Source organism: Marmota monax, unplaced genomic scaffold (genome assembly GCF_021218885.2).
Source record: "Marmota monax isolate L192 unplaced genomic scaffold, Marmota_monax_Labrador192_F-V1.1 WCK01_AAM20220418_F8-fsc00170, whole genome shotgun sequence".
NCBI classification, from domain to species: domain Eukaryota; kingdom Metazoa; phylum Chordata; class Mammalia; order Rodentia; family Sciuridae; genus Marmota; species Marmota monax.
The window spans coordinates 3,564,050-3,582,794 of NW_026692395.1; the positions used below are offsets into that span (position 1 = coordinate 3,564,050).

General features: G+C 41.0%; 2 protein-coding genes across 6 annotated transcripts in view; one reads left to right on the forward strand and one right to left on the reverse strand.

Moving 5' to 3' along the window:
• Window positions 1–10,105, reverse strand: part of Znf81 (zinc finger protein 81) — a 115,080-nt gene extending 104,975 nt beyond the window's left edge. Inside the window, exons 1-2 of one of the 4 annotated variants that reach the window (XM_058578708.1) lie at window positions 9,365–10,105; window positions 7,702–8,074 (exon numbers count right to left, since the gene is read on the reverse strand). In XM_058578708.1, the coding sequence (XP_058434691.1) occupies window positions 7,702–7,768 (67 nt within the window). In that variant the 5' untranslated portion in view covers window positions 7,769–8,074; window positions 9,365–10,105. Of the gene's footprint in view, window positions 1–7,701; window positions 8,075–8,402 lie in introns of all 4 variants that reach the window. The other 3 variants (XM_046442560.2, XM_058578710.1, XM_058578709.1) reach the window with 3 other exon arrangements.
• Window positions 10,106–10,112: 7 nt separating this feature from the next.
• Window positions 10,113–18,717, forward strand: Uxt (ubiquitously expressed prefoldin like chaperone). 2 transcript variants are annotated; one of them, XM_058578712.1, is made up of 7 exons: window positions 10,113–10,262; window positions 10,438–10,544; window positions 11,641–11,722; window positions 11,858–11,925; window positions 12,218–12,325; window positions 18,343–18,441; window positions 18,618–18,717. In XM_058578712.1, the coding sequence occupies exons 2-6, from the start codon at window positions 10,447–10,449 to the stop codon at window positions 18,407–18,409; spliced, it is 423 nt and encodes a 140-aa protein (XP_058434695.1). In that variant the 5' UTR covers window positions 10,113–10,262; window positions 10,438–10,446; the 3' UTR covers window positions 18,410–18,441; window positions 18,618–18,717. The 2 variants fall into 2 exon arrangements, with proteins under 2 accessions (XP_058434695.1, XP_046298520.1); XM_046442564.2 differs by having other exon boundaries at window positions 10,114–10,262; window positions 18,378–18,441.
• The last annotated feature ends 28 nt before the right edge of the window (window positions 18,718–18,745 follow it).

Here is an 18,745-nt window from a genome sequence, read left to right on the forward strand (position 1 = left end):
TTTAATATAAATGATGGAACAAATAAACAGACATTCAGCCAGCCAACACTGATGCACACGAGCCTGAGAGCCTGATGAGGACCTAGACTGACATCCCAACTCTTCTCATCTGCCTGATCCTCTGCACGTCCTCACTGCTGTCAAACTCTACAGCAACCTCTTAACTCTGGTGAGAAAAGGACTTCTCCTTATGACAGCCTCCTCAGCCAGTCATCAGCTCCATCCCATGAGAAGCCTGCCTTGGTTCCTGATCTGAGTGAGTGTGCATCTGCTGGACTTAAAGCCTAAGGCTTGAGACTTTAGATCTGGCACTTGAACTTAGCATGCAGGGGGAATGTCTGTCTTGAGACTGTCATGTTTAAGTGTGTTTGCCGTGCTTAGAATTATCTAGAATTGTTTGCTGTGAATTGATTATGTCTATTGCAGTGCCTAGCATTAAGGATTGTCATTTTCTTGATTAAGAACCTATAGAGGGGCTGGGGTTGTGGCTCAGTGGTAGAGTGTGTGCCTTGCATGTGTAAGGCACTGGGTTTGATCCTCAGCACCACATTATTATAAATAAAGGTATTGTGTCCATCTAAAACTAAAAAGTTATTCTTAAAAAAAACCTATAGAGTGAAATTGTATGGAGTGATTGAGTGAATAAAGCATTGAAAAGGGCAGAAGCATGTGGACATTCTTTATTTCTCCCCCTCGGCTGCATAAGTCACACCTTTTGCCCATCGAAACTCACAGTAGCACATGCATGTAATCCCAATGATTTGGATGGCTGAGGTAGGAGGATGACAAATTCATGGTGGCACTTGCCTGTAATCCCAGAATCTCAGGAGACTGAGGCAGGAGGATTGCGAGTTCAATGCGAGCCTCAGCAAAAGTGAGGTGCTAAACAATTCAGTGAGACCCTGTCTCTAAATAAAATACAAAATAGGGCTGGGGATGTAGTTCAGTGATCAAGTGCCCCTTCGTTCAATTGCCAGTGCCCCTCACAAAAAAAAAAAAACAAAAACAAAAACAGAAGAGCACCCAAAAGCTGTGGTACAATATCAAATGATGCAATATATGTGTAACTGGAATTACACAGGAAGTGAAGACAAAATAGAGCAGAAGAAATTTTTGAAGAAATAATGGTCAATTTTTTTTCAAAAGTAGTAAAGACACTAAATCACATATCCAAGAATCTAAGAAAATTCCAAGCAGGATGAAAACAAATAAATTGACACCTAGATATATAATAATTCAAACTGCTGAAAACCAAAGACAATAAGAAGATCTAAAAAGCAGTACAAAGAAAAATCATTCTACCCCTGGAAAAACAAGGATAAGAATTAGAGTCAACTCAGCCATAAAGAAGAATGAAATTATGGCATTTGCTGGTAAATGGATGGAACTGGAGACTATCATAGTAAGTAAAATAAGCCAGTCCCAAAAAACCAAAGGCCAAATGTTCTCTCTGACATACAGATGCTAACACACAATAAGGGCAGGGGATAGATGTTCACTGGATTAGACAAAGGGGAATTAAAGGAAGGGAGGAGGATGGCATTAGGAAAGACAGTAGAATAAATAAGACATAACTTTCCTATGTTCATATATGAATATACAACCAGTAAAACTCCACATCACATTCAACCACAAGAATGGGTTCCTAATTAGAATAAGTTATACTCCATGTATGTCAAATTACACTCTACTGTCATGTATATCTAAAGAGTACAACAACAAAAAGAGTTTAAGTGTACTTCTTGCTGGACACAGTGATGCATCCTGTAATTCCAGCAACTAGGGAGGTTAAGAAAGGAGGACTGCAAGTTCAAGGTTAGCCTGGGCAACTTACCAAGGCATGGTAGTGCACACCTATAATCCCTGAAGCAACTTTAAATAAAAAATAAAAAAGAGTTGAGCATGTGTGAGGCCCTGGGTTCATCTCCCACACTGGGGATGTGACTCAGTGGTTAAGTGCCCCTGGGTTTAATCCTCAGTACTGTAAAGGGCCATAAAGGATTATTATTTTTTTTAAAATATGCTAACAAATGGGAAAATACAGAAGAAATAGACATATTTCTGGACACAGAAAAAATTGGGAATGCAGCTCAGTAGTAGAACAATTACTTAGTACATGTGAGGCCCTGGGTTCCCGAGTAGATGAGATTATAGGTGTGTACTACCATGTAGCCTATAATCCCAGCTACTCTAGAGGCTGAGGCAAGAGGAACACAAGTTCAAAGCCCTGGGTTCAATCTCTTGTACTGCAAAAATCAATCAATTAATAAAAGAAAGAAATAAGAGTAAAGCTGGAGGCCTTATTTGAAGACATACTATAGAACCATAGTAACCAAAACAGCATAATATTGGCATAAAACCAAACACATAGACTAATAGAACAGAAAAGAGACTCCATAATAGAACCCCACATGTCTATACTCAACTGATCAACAAACAATGGTGCAGAATATTGGAACTTGTTCCTATCTCTCACCCTGTACAAAAATCAACTCAAAAGGATCAAAGATGCCAGGCATGGTGGTGCACGCCTGCAATCCCAGCAGCTTGGGAGGCTGAGGCAGGAGGACCACAAATTCAAAGCCAGCCTCTGTAACTTAGCGAGACCCAGTCTCTAAATAAAATATTTTGTAAAAAGGAGCTGGGGATGTGGCTCAGCAGTTAAGCACCCCTGGGTTCAATCCCTAGTACCAAAAAAAGAGGGCGGGGATCAAAGACCTAAATGTAAGACTTGAAACTTTGACAACTATTAAAGGAGAACATAGGAGTAACAATACTTCAAGATACTCAATCAGGCAATGATTTTCTGGATCAGACCCTAAGAGCACAGGAATCAAAAACAAAAATCAACAAATGGAATTACATCAAAATAAAAATCTTCTGCATAGCAAAGGAAACAATCATTACAACCAACAGAATGGGAGAAAATATATGCCAGCCATTCATCTGACAGAGAATTTATGTTCAGAATATATAGAGAACTTGCTGAGCAGCTACTCTGGAGGCTGAGGTAGGAGGATCACAAATCTGGGCAACTTAGTGAAACACTATATATATATATTTCAAAAAATATATATATATAGGGCTGGAGGGGATGTTCAGTGGTAGAGTGCCTCTGGATTCAATCCCCAGTACTGAAAAAAGAAGAAAAAATAAAAACTCAAAAGACTTAACAATTAAAAACAATCCAACATAGAATGGGCAACTAATCTCAATGGATACTTTTCAAAGGAAAATACAAATGGCCAACAATATATCAAAAAAATGCTCAAGATCATTACTCAACAGGAAAATCAAAACTAAAATGAGATGCCATCTCACCCAGTTAGAATGACTATTACAAAAACAAACAAATGCTAGTAAGGATTTGGCGATAATGGAACTCCTGTATACTGTTGATGGGAATGTAAATTAGTATGGACATTATTGAGAACAGTATGGAGGTTTATCAAAAAACTAGAAACAGAACTACCAAATGATCCAGGAAGAAGTATGGAGATTCCTCAGAAAACTTAGAATGGAACCACCATTTGACCCAGTTATCCCACTCCTTGGTCTATACCCTTAAGACTTAAAAACAGCATACTACAAGGACACAGCCACTTCAATGTTTATAGCAGCACAATTCACAATAGGTAAACTGTTGATCCCACCTAGATGCCTTTCAATAGATGAATGAACAAAGAAACTGTGGTACATATATACAATGGAATATTCCTCAGCATTAAAAGAGAATACAATTATGGCATTTCCATGTAAATGGATAGAGTTTGAATATCATCCTAAGTGAAGTAAGCCAATTCCTTGAATATGCCATCCTCCTGCCTCAGCCTCCCAATTTGCTGGTATTACAGGTGTGTGCCACCATGCCCAGTTTTCATCAACACACTTCAATTTCTCATCAGAAAACACAGAAGCCAAAGCCAGGTGCAGTGGTACACACCTGTAATCCCAGCTATTCAGGAGCATAAGGCAGGAGGATCAGAAGTTCAAGGCCAGCCAGGGCACTTTAGTGAGTCTCAAAATTTTTTTTAAAAGGCTAGGGATGTAGCTCACTGGTAGAGTACTCCTGGGTAAAATCCCTACTAATACACACACACACACACACACAAAAACAAGGCAGGAGCTGTAGCTCAGTGGCAGAGCACTTGTCTGGCACATGTGAGGCACTGAGTTCAATCCTTAGCACCACATAAAAATACACAAATAAAATAAAGGCATGCTGTCCATCTAAGAATAAAATAAAATAAAAATAAATAAGTAAATTTTTTAAAAAGCAGAAAGAAAATCTAGAGGCCAGAGAGAGGGAGCAAAATAAAAGTGATAAAATTTTTAAAAGGCCAACCAAGAATTGTTTTAACCAGCAAAAATGTACTTTAGGCATGAAGGGGAAATCAAGACACTCTTATTTAAATGAAGGAACACTAAGAAAATTTGTTACCAGCAGACCTACTTTGCAAGAATGGCTAAAGGAAGCCAGGCATCATGGCACATACCTATAGTCCCAGCTACTAGAGACTGAGGCAGGCTTGAGGCCAATCTGGGCAAGTTAGCAAGACCTCATCTCAAAAAATAAAAAGGGCTTGGGACGTAACTCAGTGGTAAAACACCTTTGGGTTCAATCCTCAGTAACAAAAACAAATATATATATACACATACATACACACACATACACACAAACTGGACTTCAAAATTAAAATTAAAAGCGATTTACAGGGCTGTGGTTGTGGCTCAGAGGTAGAGTGTTCACCTAGAATGTGTGAGGCACTGGGTTCAATACTCAGCACCACATAAAAATAAAATAAAGGTATCATGTCCACCTACAAATAAAAAATAAATATTAAAAAAAAGTCATGTACAAAAGACCCCATTAGGAGGGCAAAAAAAGATAATGATGAGCTACAGACTGGGAGAAAATATTTGTAAACCACATATCTGACAAAAGACTTAAGTATGAAAGTGAAGCCAGAATTAGACAGGCAATCAGTGTAGATAGGTAAACTGAGTCAGGTCAGATCAAGGAGGCCAATTTTGAGTGAGTCTGGGAAGTTGGAGACTGTCCTCTGAGGCATCTTATCAAGAACCTGCCCCAGCTCCAACCTCTTGCCAAGGCAACCTGTCCCAGGAATTTCCCCTCCCTACAGGGAGCTATAAAGTTGTTAATGTGTCCTTGGCTACTCCATCCTGCCCTTCCCCCTTCAGCCCACCTGTTTCCCACCTTTTGGCCTTCCCACCAAGCCTTTACTGGGCCTAGTCACATATGCAGGAAGGAGAAAAGATAAGGGGGAAAAGGCAGGAGAACAAAGGAAGCCCGACATATAAAAAGGGTAGAACACCTCTCCTCTTGGGATACCGGGATACCAGGATACCAGCTATGGCCCCCCTTCTCCCTCTGGGGAGGGGAGAAGTCTATGTTACCAATTTTTAAATAAACCCTGCTTCATATGCTTGCCTTGGCATGATTCTCTAATATTCAAACTTCAACATGTGGGAAGCAGAACTGTCAAAAGGAACTCTCAAAACTCAACAGTTAAAAAAAATCTAATTAGAAATGAACAAAGGATGTGGAGAGGGAGCTGGGGTTGTGCCTCAGTGGTAGAGCATTTGCCTAGCATATTTAGGCACTGGGTTCAATGATAAACATAAACAAATAAAAAGGTGTTTTGTCCATCTACAACTAGAAATTTTTTTAAAAAAGGATGTGGAGAGATATTTCACCAAAGAGGATAAAGAGATGATAAAAAAGCATATGACAAGATATTGTACATCACTAGCCATCAAAAATATACACTCATCTGATTCTTAGTCATTTCTTCTTCTGAGGAAAAGACAAATTCAGAGATCTGTTAAGTCAGAGCTGAGGGAGGTCTGGGACTATGAGACTGTATGGAAAGGAGAAATAATACAAATGGAGATAAGAGAGATAAAGTTGATCTCAGGTCTCTGGCTGGTGATAGTTCAGCTGTGTCTCTCACATCTCCCTAAAGGATCAAACTAAAAGTGTCTTCTCATAAGAAGGGGAAGCTAACAGGTCACCAGTGCAAGCCAGAGAGACCCACTTGGTTACAGCCCTAGCCTCTGTAGTGCTGACTGACCTGATCCTAAAGAAGTGGGATTGGCAGAACACTTTGCCTCTTGGGATGCCAGGATACCAAGAGATTTTCTGTAAAAGGCCAGGTAGTAAATATTTTAGAATTTCCAGAACATTTGCTCTTTGACAACTATTCAACTTTGCCACTGTAGCATGAAAACAGTCACAGAGAGTATGCAAACAAATGGGTGTGGCTGTGACCCAATAAAACTTTATTGTTAGACACTGAAATTTGAATTTCATATAATTTTCAGGCTTGCTGACCCCTGATGTACAGCTTAGATAAGGAAGTTTTAAGGCAGTGTGCATACAGTAGTCATTTAATACTAGATTTACAATGCAGTGACCTTCCTTAGATCCATAAATTCTACTTCTAGAAATTTATCACCATGAAACAATCATAGTTGCACACAAAAATCTGAAAACAAAGACTGTTATCTGAGCCTAGATAATAAAAAATTTTTAAAGTTGGACACATTTAAATTTCCAATAAAGGGAAGTGACTCAAACATCTGAGGCCATCTGAAGGATAAAATACTATGCATCTGTGTCAACAATTATTATGTGGTCTTGTGATGGATGGCAAAACCAGATCTGGTTATGAAATGAAATTATAAGAATACTATCATCGGCTGGGATTTGGTAGAGGCTTGCCTAGCACGTGTGAGGCACTGGGTTCAATTCTCAGCACTGCAAATAAATAAGTAAAATAAAAGTCCATTGACAACTTAAAAAAGTATTTAAAAAACACTATCATGAAAAACTAGTGCGTGGGGAAAGGGTGAGTTCCCCTACCCTTTCTTTCAGCCCTCCTTCAGGAAACCTAAGTAAGCAATAGGCCCCTACCTTTTGGGTTGTAAATAACTACCTCTAGGAATTTAACAACTCCCCATGGAAGTATAAACACCCTTATTGAGGCTTGGAGCATAAGGCTAGAGATTTATCAGAGGCCTGTGAGAAGAATCAGTTTTTCTCCTTATTGTACTCTGCTTCTACAAACATGCTTCCTACTAGAAACTCACAGCCTTCTATCATGTGGACTAGAAATTATATGGCACAGAAAGCCTATAAATGTTGTGAAAAACTGGGGATGGGGGCTCAGAATTTGGAGTTTGATCTTGTCTGGGCCCACCAGCGTAAAAAAACAAAATTCGGCCTGTATTAGATATGGAAAACAACAAACCCCAAAATAATTATACATAAGAAAAAAAGGAGTGAGAAAGTCATAAATTAGGAGCATTGATCCTTTTCCAGTACATTCTTTCCCAATGATAAAACAAACCCTGGGGAGGAGGAGTCCATCAAACCTAAAAAGGCAGTCTCTGGGAAAGGACTAAAGCATTAAATCCTTCCCTAAACAAACCCTTTCCAGATACCAACTACTGACCCCAAGCCCTCCATCTGACCCAGTAAGATAAATCCCAGAGACTGACTACTGAGGCCACACTCCTTCCCATTTCGCCTAGTAAAACAGACCCCCAAAAACTGACTGCCCAAGCTGACACACTCATTAATTCACTTCTCAGGATAACCTACATATGCCCAGTCCCTTTCTTTGTTCAGTGGCTCATTTTCCACAAAGAGAGTGGGTTCATCAGAACCATACTCACCACCATCAGAACCATGATTCCATTTCTGAATAAAAGAACTGAGCTGATTTGTGAAGTCTGCATCCATCCTGGTCTTTCTGCACTAATAGCTGGGAGTGGTGGTGCACACCTGTAATCCCAGCAGCTTGGGAGGCCAAGGCAGGAGGATCAAGAGTTCAAAGCCAGCCTCAGCAAAAGTGAGGCATTAAGGAACTCAGTGAGACTGTCTCTCTAAAATAATACAAAAAAGGGCTGAGGATGTGGCTCAGTAGTTAAGTGCCCCTGGATTCATTCTTCAGTACCAAAAAAGTAAAAAAAAATAAACTAAGTTTGAATTCTTCCACTCTCTGAGTATCGTTTGCTGCTTCTTGACTGGTCCAATTCCCACAACATTCTGGAAAGAAAGCAAATGAGGTTAAATATTAACAATTGTTGAATTTTAGAGAAGGCTCTATGGGTGTTCACTGTAAACTGTTTTGTAGGTTTCAAGTGTAAAATAAAGTTGGTATTATTATTATTATTGGAACTTGGGATTGAACCCAGGGGTGCTTTACCACTGACCTACATCTCCAGCCTTTTTTATTTTTTATTTAGAGACAGGGTCTCACTAAGTTACTTAGGGCCTTGCTAAATTGCTTAAGCTGGCTTTGAACTCCCCATGGAAGTATAAACACCCTTATTGAGGCTTGGAGCATAAGGCTAGAGATTCATGATCCTATTACCTCAGTCTCCCAAGTCGCTGGGATTATAGGTGTGCACCACTGCATCCAGCTAGTAATATCTTTAAGTTAAAAAATTGTGAAATATGTTAGTAGACTAGCAAAGACCCATCTCCCACCCATTTGAACTGTCTACAGTTCTCCTTGCCAAGTAAAGATAATAAATGTTTCCTCTCTTCTCAAAGGAAAGTGATATAGATTAATTAGATAATATTTATCTAACTACCAAGTGTTAGGAAGAACTTGACACTGGCAACACCATTTTGAAACAGCCTCCATCTTCTTGAGTCACCTCAAGGTTACTCTCGGTCTGACCTTAAACCACAGACAATAGTCTATTATCATGCAAAGAAACCCCAAACAATATTCCATCATCATACCAAGAAAGGAAAACACTTGGTTCAAGGTGGAACAGTTACCACCTCAAAAAATGGAGGTGAGGACCAAAAGGACACTTCCCTGACAGCCCCCTAGCAATGGCAGATGGGTCTCCAATAGGTCTCCTGCACAGGTTTGTCACAAATAAACCTGTTTTGCTGTTGAGCCTCTTCTGTTTCCTTCATTTGCTTCTTTTCTTACATCAAGTGTCCTTTCCAACCTAAATGTAATTTTAGCCACATGTAACATGAGATTTACAAAAAAAAGAACTAAGTCTCAATGTTTCCTTTACAATCATCTTAAGAACAAAGAAAACCTCGATTTGCTTAAGGTTTTTTTTTTTTTTTTGGTAGTTGTAGATGGGCAGAATGCCTTTATTTTGTTTATTTTTATGGGATGCTAAGATTCGAACCCAGTGCCTCACACAAACTAGTCACATGTTCTGTCACTGAGCTACTGCCCTAACCCTTGCTTAAGTTTTGAATACTTGAAAAACAAAAAGTCCAATAAAACCTTGCTTTTACACACTGAATGCACAAATTACCCAGGAAAATTTACTTGTCAGGGGTGAGTGCTCTAGGGCCTACCATGCGGTAGGAGGATTTGGAGGATTCTAGCCTCTGGGTTCTCTTCCAGATTCAGGCCTTGACTTGCTGGAATAGGTCCTACTGTTTCCTAAGAAGAAAAACAAACTTATGCACTCAAGTATTAAAAATGCATTCAGAAAAAAATTGACACATTTAAATAAAAACATAGGAACCAATCCTAAGTAGAACTTAGCCAATCCTCAGTGGAGGACTTCAGTGACTCTCCTTTTCCCTTATTGAGGTGATTAGACACGGCGTTTTATCAGTCTCCAGTTGAGCCTCAGTTATCAATTGAAAGCCACAGGGCTAGAGTCATTGAAGACGAATTTCAGAAAATTTGTCTCCGTTTAAAACCTTTTAAATGTTCATATTCATTCCCGTTAATGGAGTAAAATCCAAACCTGCCGTGTAAAAAACACCAACATCCAGAACAAGAGATCACACGGCATATACGCGTTTCCTCACAGACGAAAACCATAAATAATTCTTGCCCGACTGTTTCTGAGAACTTGCTTTTAAAATTATAAACACTTCACTCCCTCGCCCTACCTAAGCCTGTGAGTTTTGCCTCCCCCAGAACCCGCCAAATCCCATTAAACTCCACCTCCACCTGCCACGCACAGTCCCTACAGGCTCCACGTGCGGATTTCGCAGTCCCCCATTGGCCTACTTATAGACACTAGTCGGTGCTCCGCAAACTCCTCTGGAGTCTTCCGTGATTTCCCCGGATTCCGTAAAACCCCGCCCCTCTCCTCTTCCCTAAGGCCTACTTCGGATAAGGAACGCCCCTCCCCACCTGGCTATTTGGTTGGCCATCACGTTTGCCACTACGTCATTCACCCGCGCCACCCGGAAGCCGCTGTTCCTACCAACATCTCTTATTGCCGGCGGCCCTAAGGTAAGGGCGGCGTTTGGGTGTCCCAGGGTAAACGAGTCCCAGAGTTGGGAGGGGCAGAAGGTGGACCCCCCCCCCCAACATGAACCAAACGAGCCCAATCCCAACATTGAGAGGGTGGAGATAAACTATGTGTGAGGCAAAAATGAAGTGCTCAACGTGGTCTTCCCACTCCCAGGAGCCCATCATGGCGACGCCCCCTAAACGGCGGGCGTTGGAGGCCACGGGGGAGAAAGTGCTGCGCTATGAGGCCTTCATCAGTGACGTGCTGCAGCGGGACTTGAGGTGAGTGACAGCCCGGAGGCGGGACGTTTTGAACTTTCCACGTGGTGGGTGGGGCGTTCAGAGTGAGTGCCAAGCCTTCGGATTGGTGGGTGAGGCTTCGGGAGCCCGGCCCTGTCACCTTTCTAGCGGGAAGTAGGGGACGACATCCGGGGTGCGATTTGGCTGGAACTGGCGTTTGTAACTGAGACTGTATCGGCGCATGCGCGGGCTCTGATGCTATTTATTGAACTAGAGCTAAGTTTCCGGAACTAGAGTTCTTGGGTTCTCGTCCTGGCTTGCGTGTTTTGCCATCGTTGTGAACACTTCTACTTAACCTCATCTCTGTGCCTTATAAACTTTCCACATCTGTGAAATAAGGAAGTTTATGGAATCTTCTCATAGGGTGGTTTTGAGTTTCCAGTAGTTCACTGACGTGTCCTTATCGTCCCAGCTACTGGCGAGGCTAAGGCAAGAGAACCCTTTGAGCCCAGGAGTTTGAGACCACCCTGGACAACAGAGCCAGACCTCATCTCAAAAAAGAAAAATGTTGAGAGTACAAAAATAAAACAAATAGGCATTTTAAAAAAGGAATTAGTGTGGATGCCTGAAACACAGAGACTCAATGAGTATGAAGAGCTGTTATTGCTGTCATTAATTGAACAGGAAATAATGTTCAGAACTAGGATTGTATGATCATCCTAAAAGGGAGTGAAGATTTTTTTCTGGGATAATGGGCCATTTTGATTGGCAGGAAACATTGACAGTAGAGTGTGGTAATACTAGTAATAAATAATAGCTAACAAGTATATAGTACTTGCTATTTGGCAAGTGTTATTCTAAACACATTGTAATAAACAGTCATTCGATCCTAACAATTCTTACGAGGTAATACTATCATCTCTGTTTTGTAAATGGACAAACTGAGTCCCAAATGGGTTTCTTATTTGCCAAAGTTATGCAGCTAGTAAAGGATAGAGCCCAGATTCAAATCCAGGCAGTCTCACCCAGTGTTCAAAATCCTAATTTCTGAGCTAAATGCTTGTTTAGGGCATGATATGTGGTATCCCAAAAGCGAAAGAGCTTCCTATTGGTCACCATTGTATTTTCATCTTATCAGAAAGGTGCTGGATCATCGAGACAAGGTATATGAGCAGCTGGCCAAATACCTTCAACTGAGAAATGTCATTGAGCACCTGCAGGTAAAGACTTCAGGATTGGATACCAGTTTGTGTGTTGTGGGGGAAGGAGATGGGAAGAGGGACCCCAGACCAAAACTTGTCACCTGGCCTAAAATTTGACCACTGATCCCTACCTCTTTTTCCCTGGCCCCACAGGAAGCTAAACACTCGGAGTTATATATGCAGGTGGATTTGGGCTGTAACTTCTTCGTTGACACAGTGGTGTGAGTGTGTACCCGCCCCTCTGAGCCCACAGGGTTCAGCTTACCCCTTCCTTCACGCAACAAATATGTTTTTCATATCTTCTACATACCGGACACTGTGCTAAGTTTTATATTACATAAGGATATAAGCTAGGTGTTGGGGATGTGTCAGTGAATAAAATAGGACAAGATCCCTGCCCTTCCAGAGCCTCAATTTGGGGAAGGGAGGGAATAGGAAACATCTTAAATAAACTGTGTGGTATGCTAAATAGTAATAAGTATTCCCCCCATTTCCTCTGACCTCTCTCCTCAGCCCAGATACTTCGCGCATCTACGTGGCTCTGGGTTATGGTTTTTTCTTGGAGTTAACACTCGCAGAAGCCCTCAAGTTCATTGATCGTAAGAGCTCTCTCCTCACAGAGTAAGTTCATTCCAGGAGGACAATATCTAAAAGCACCACCATTGACCAGGAGTGTAATTCAGTGGTAGAACACTTGCATACCACACATAAGGCCGTGGGTTCTATCCCCAACACCACACACAAATATACATAGTAAAAATCACCATTTTCAACACTGTTCTTCCTTTTCCATGGCTTCCTGGGATGGTACTTCCTTCCTCCTCAAAGCTGAAGCTGAGAGTGGGAATCAAAGCTCAGCCTCAGATGTAGCACATAATAAACATTCAGTAAATGGTCTTTGTATTGTTCATTCACACAGGCATTTATTGGGCATCTTCTGTATGGCAGGCTTTATGTTTGGCAGTGGGGATGCAGCACGGAACAAGAGCAAAGAGTTCCTTAAAGGTTTACATTATAGAGAGCCTATAATATTATGCATACATATGTGCATACTTATAATTATGGTCAGATCTATAAAGTCCCAGCCTGTTAATCAGTAACAATAAAACAAGTTACCTTTCACTTTACCTTTAGCTATTTTTCCTGCTCAATTACTATACTTTTACCACATTGACCTTCACAGTCTTCTTTTAAACATCACAAGAATGATCCCAGTCTAGGGCAAATGCAATGGATGTTGTCTCTCCAGCGGTGTTCTTCCTGTGTAGCTTCCTTTCTTTTCATTCAGGCCTTCTGTAACCTGCTTTTAAACTGGCAACTTCTGGTACTCTTTATTCCTCTCCTACTTTTTCTTTTTCCTTAGTATTTATCATCTTTTTTATTTTTTTAAATATTTTTTTAGTTGTAGATGGATACAATACCTTTATCTTATTTATTTTTATGTGATACTGAGGATTGAACCCAGTGCCTCACACATGCTAGGCAAGTGCTCCACCACTGAGCCACAACCCCAGCCCTATCACCTCTTTTTTAACTATGTAATTTCTTTCTATGTAATGTCTATCATCTCCTCCAGTTAGATTATAAATTTTATAAATGGAGAAATTTTGTCTATATCCCAGGTGACTAAAATAGTACACAGCATGGCATTGTGTTTGTTGAGTGAATTTAAAAGTATACTGGAAGAAAATTGAAGTGATGATCGAAGCAGATCTCTATGGGAACTGGTAGGGAATGTGTGGGCTCCAGGTAAATTTAGGTTTTCTGCAGGGAAGAGCAACTGGAGCATGGATGAGAGGTTTCAAATGTAGGTAGAAAAGGCCCCCCCAGAGGAAGTGACATTTGAGTCATTTGGTTCAATGAACAAGCTGGGGGCTGGTTAGGAAAGAACATTCCTAACAAAGGAGACAGTGTGCCTGGCATGCTAGAGAAACTGCAAAATGGGGTAAGCATGGCTCAGATGAAATGAGTATGGGGTGCATTGATTATTATACTTAGATTAATAACATCTTAGAAGAGTAATACTACTTGGTTTAAAATCCCTTCTTGGTTATGTTTATTCCTATATTCATTTCTTCTAGTGTTGCCTCCATTAGGGTTCAGTAATTGTTCTCTTTTCAAACTTTTCCAGGGTTTCAGTATTAGTAAACTTGGGACCTGCTGAGATTTCTAAATCTTGGTTATCAGATCAATTAGCAAATAGCCTGACCAGGGGGCTTGCTTTCATGGTCAATGCAATTCTAAACAGTTGATCTTTTAGATGAAGTCCAGTTTTTATAACAAAGCTTTCCTTCTAGGTGAGGATTCTTGAGCCTTTCAAATAGATTTTATTTTATTTTATTGTGGTGCTGGGGATTGAACCCAGGGCCTTGTGCATGTGAGGTGAGCACTCTACCAACTGAGCTATATCACCAGCCCAGATTTTAATTTTTTGAGAATCTATGTCTGTCCCCAGAATGAGTTATTTAAATTGACAGTGTCTGCCCCCTTGCCTGGTATTGTGTTTTGTTTTGTTTTCTGTACTGGAGATTAAACCCTAGGCCTCATTCATACTAGGCAAACATTCTGCCACTGAGCTACATCCCAAGGCCTTGGCTGGTCTTGATATATTGCCCTGGTTTATTAGTGTGATGAAAAAATGTGGTTGAAAGGCTGAGCACGGTGGTGCATGCCTGCAATTCCATTGATCAGGTAGAGTACAAGTTTGAGGCCAACCTGAACAACTGTCTCAAAATAAAAAGGACTGGGGATGTAGCTCAGTGGTAGAGCACCCCTAGGTTCAATCCCTAGTACTAGAAAAAAAAACACCAAGAGAAAGAAAAGTAAAACAAGTGTGATTGACTTTCATGGTACTTTATTATGATTAGTAGACCTTTCTAAAGATTTAATCTTTCTAGAAAATGGGGATTTAAGTCTGGGTAGCCCTCCTCTTTAAAATACTTGGCTACTTGGGGCACATTTCAAACTGCCAGTTCTTCCTGATTTTATTATATTTCTTTGTTTGATGAAGGGAGAGAGGTCAGGTCACTGTACATATTCTTTCCTGATTATACTTTCATAAATAGACATGTAATTATGCAGAAACAGCATTACTTTACTACATCAGTAGTAGCAGATCAAATGTTCCTTTTGTGTACAACTAGCATTTAATGAGCTTTATATTTTTCTTCCCCCACCCTGAACCCACTACCCTTTTTTTTTGGTGTTGGGGACCAAACTCAGGGTCTTACACATGCTAAACACATGCTCTACCACAGAGCCACCCAGCCATCTCCTTTCTTCTTGAGTGAACTCATAGCTTTCCATAGACAAGCTTGTATCATTATCTGATTTTGTCCTCTTTTAAAAAAAAAATATTTATTTTTTAGTTTTAGGTAGATACAATATATTTTATTTTTATAAAATAAAATAGGATCAAACCTAAGTGCCTCACATGTGCTAGGCAAGCACTCTATCACTTGAGCCACAACCCCAGCCCCACGATTTTGTCCTCTTTTGAAGTTCAAATTGTCCCGAGGAGCAGATTAAGTTCATTGCTCTGTTCTTTGAGTACTACCTCAGATATTCATTTTTTTGTAGATGGATACAATATCTTTATTTTATTTGCTTATTTTTATGTGGTGCTCACACATGCCAGGCAAGCATTCTACCATTGAGCCACAACCCCAGACCTCCCTAAATATTCTTTTTTTTTTTAATATTTATTTTTTAGTTTTCGGCGGACACAACATCTTTGTTTGTATGTGGTGCTGAGGATCGAACCCGGGCAGCACGCACGCCAGGCGAGCACGCTACCACTTGAGCCACATCCCCAGCCCCCCTAAATATTCTTGAAAATATTCTTGCTCTCTAACCTAAACCTAAAAGCAACCATCTTTTGAGGACTTTAGGTCCTTTGAGTCAAGTAGTCTTTCACTTAATTCATTCAACATCCATTAGTTGCCTACTCTATGCCATATGCTGTTCTGATTCTCAGGAATATAGCAGGGAACACAACAGACCGAAATCATTGCCTTTGCATAGCCAGTGTTCTAGTGAAGGGAAACAGACAGTAAATAAGTAAATAACATTGCATGGTAGATGTTGCGGTGTTAGAGAAAGAGCATGTATAGAGATTGAAAACATTGCTTGTGATAGAGCAATTGTGATTTTAAATAAAATGATTTCTGGGATCTGGGTTGTGAGAAAAGAATCCTTTGGCGGGGGGTACTGCTGAGCCACATCCCCAGCACTATTTTGTAATTTTTTTTTAAAGAGAGAGAGAATTTTTTTTCAATATTTATTTTTTAGTTTTCTGTGGACACAACATCTTTATTTTATTTTTATGTGGTGCTGAGGATCGAACCCAGTGCCCCGTGCATGCCAGGCAAGTGCACTACCACTTGAGCCACATCCCCAGCCCCTATTTTGTATTTTATTTAAAGACAGGGCCTTGGGCTGGGGATATAACTCAGTTGGTAGAGTGCTTGCCTTGCATGCCCAAGGCCCTGGGTTCAATTCCCAGCACACAAAAAACAAAACAAAACTAAACAAAACAAAACAGGGCCTCACTGAGTTTCTTAGTGCCTTGCCATTGTGAGGCTGACTTTGAACTTGTGATCTTCCTGCTTCAGCCTCCTGAGTGACTGCAATTGCAAGTGTGTGCCTCTGTGCCCAGCAAAAAGAGGAATCTTGGGGCTGGGGATGTAGCTCAGTGGTAGAGTGCTTGCCTAGTATGCAGAAGCCCTAGGTTAAACCCATCATCGAAAAGGGGAGGGGGAGGAGAATCTACATTTTTGCTGAGCACCTGGAAGGATGGAGTTGCCATTACCTGAGATGGAGAAGACAAGAAGAGCAGATTGGGAGGGCTAGGTCAGGAGTTCTGTATAGGACTTGGGATGTATGTGGTGTTTATTAAAACTGGAGTTTTTTGAAGTAGTTAAAACTCCCAGGTCAAGTTCAGGAGAGAAGTCTGGGCTGGCAATATAAATTTGGGAGATACAGGTATATAGTTGGATTCATACTATTTTTTCCAACTTAACACCCTATCTTGCTGCTCTCTGTTTTTTGCACAGAATATAGTTTCATTTATCTTTCAAACTGACTTCTATATTGACAGGTAGCTCAGCACAATAAAACCTGCATTCCTTATGCTATCATGATCCAGTGTGATCTAGTCTGTTCTTACCTCTTGGACCTTATCTTACTCTACCTCCCTTCATCATTCACTTTATTTTTAACACTGACCTCCTGGCTCCTCCTCAAAAGGCTCTTTCCTGCTTCTTGGCCTTTCTGTGGAAGAGACCCTCTTACTACTTAATTCTTACTCCATCTAACTCATTCTCATTCTTCAGAAGCTGTTCCTTGACCCTTTGTATCCACTAGGATTCTTTTAGATGAGACCTGATCCAAACTGGCTTAGACAAAAAGAATTGACTAGTTTATATAACTCAACAGCCCAGGGCTAGGGTGGTTTTAGGCAACTCCAGCTTCTTAGTTGCTTAAGCCATGACCCCTTTCTCACATCTGACATCCAACACTTTGGCAAACTGCTTCGACCTTCAAAATATATCCAAATCCAATCATTTCTCATGACCTGCTGCTACTATTACTAGATCCCCCATCTCTCAACTGGAATAAACATACACACACACACTTTTTTCCCTGTGGTACTGGAGATTGAACCCAGGGCCTCACATGTGCTAGGCAAGTGCTCTACCACAGAGCAACATCCCTAGCCCTTTTTAAAAAAATTTTGAGACAGGGTCTGGATAAGTTGCCCAGGCTTGCCTCAAACCTGTGATCCTCCTGCCTCAGTTTCCTGAGTAGCTAGGATTACAGGCAAGTACCACCATGCCCCATTTCAACTGGGCTAATGCAGTATCCTCCTCACTGGATTTCCTACTTCCATGTTAATTCTCTTTATCCTCAGTCACTTAGCTCAGCAGCCAGATGGAGCCTCTTAAACTCCAGTTAGTCTGCCTCCCTCTTCTGTTCAATCCTCCATGGTACCCATATCACTTAGCATCAGGTCTTTACCATGGCCTTGTAAGCTTTATAGAACTTGCATCCCTCATTTTCTCACCTCTAACAATCTTATTTGGCTTACTCTTTTCCAGTGCCTATGGCCCCCTGCAATACCTCAAACATATCAGTCACACTCCACCATAGTGCCTTCATAATGGCCATTGAGTCTGTGGAACACTTATCCTCTATGAAGCCACACTATTCACTTCTTCACTTACTTTATGCTTTACTCAAATGCTTCTCAGTGAAGCCATCCCTGAGTATTCTGGGATGTTTAAAATTGCAGGCCCCATCCCCTATTTCTTATCATCCCTCTCCCTCATTGTTTAAGTTTTTTCCTTGTACTTAAACCATCTGACATACCATATATATTTTATTCTATCATTTATTGTCTATCCCTTCTTAGCAAGAATTTGAGCTCCCTGAGCCCAGGATTTTTGTTCATTGTGTTTGCATCATCTCCCCAGTGCTTAAAACTGCTTGGCATGCAGTAGGTATTAAGTAGTCTTTGAAACAGTAAAGTCCAGACACAGCCAACCAAATCTCCATAGGAGCAGGTGGAGCAAAAGTTAACCAGGATGTAGATAGTTCTTGATACAATGAGGAATGTTTATCCTCATAATGATAAGTAGGGCCCAATTTGCCCTTTCTTGTTTGTTTTCTCCAGGCTCAGCAACAGCCTCACCAAGGACTCCATGAATATCAAGGCCCATATCCACATGTTGCTAGAGGTGAGAGCAGCTCACTCCACTCCCAGACTATCCCCAGATTTATTTTGAGTGGTGACCTAAAGAAGGCAAGGAGCATCTTTCCCTCTAAACTGGAGCCAAGGGAGGGGAAGTCAGAGCAAAGGTGGGGTGGGAACTGAACCCAGCCCCTGTTCAGTCTCTTCTGTCCTCTTTTGCAGGGACTTAGAGAACTACAAGGCCTGCAGAATTTCCCAGAGACTCCTCGCCAATGACTACTTCTCTCCATCCTCCAACATTAAAGAGCCTGAATGCCTTTGAGTCACATGGCCCTTCTTTTTCCCTTAAC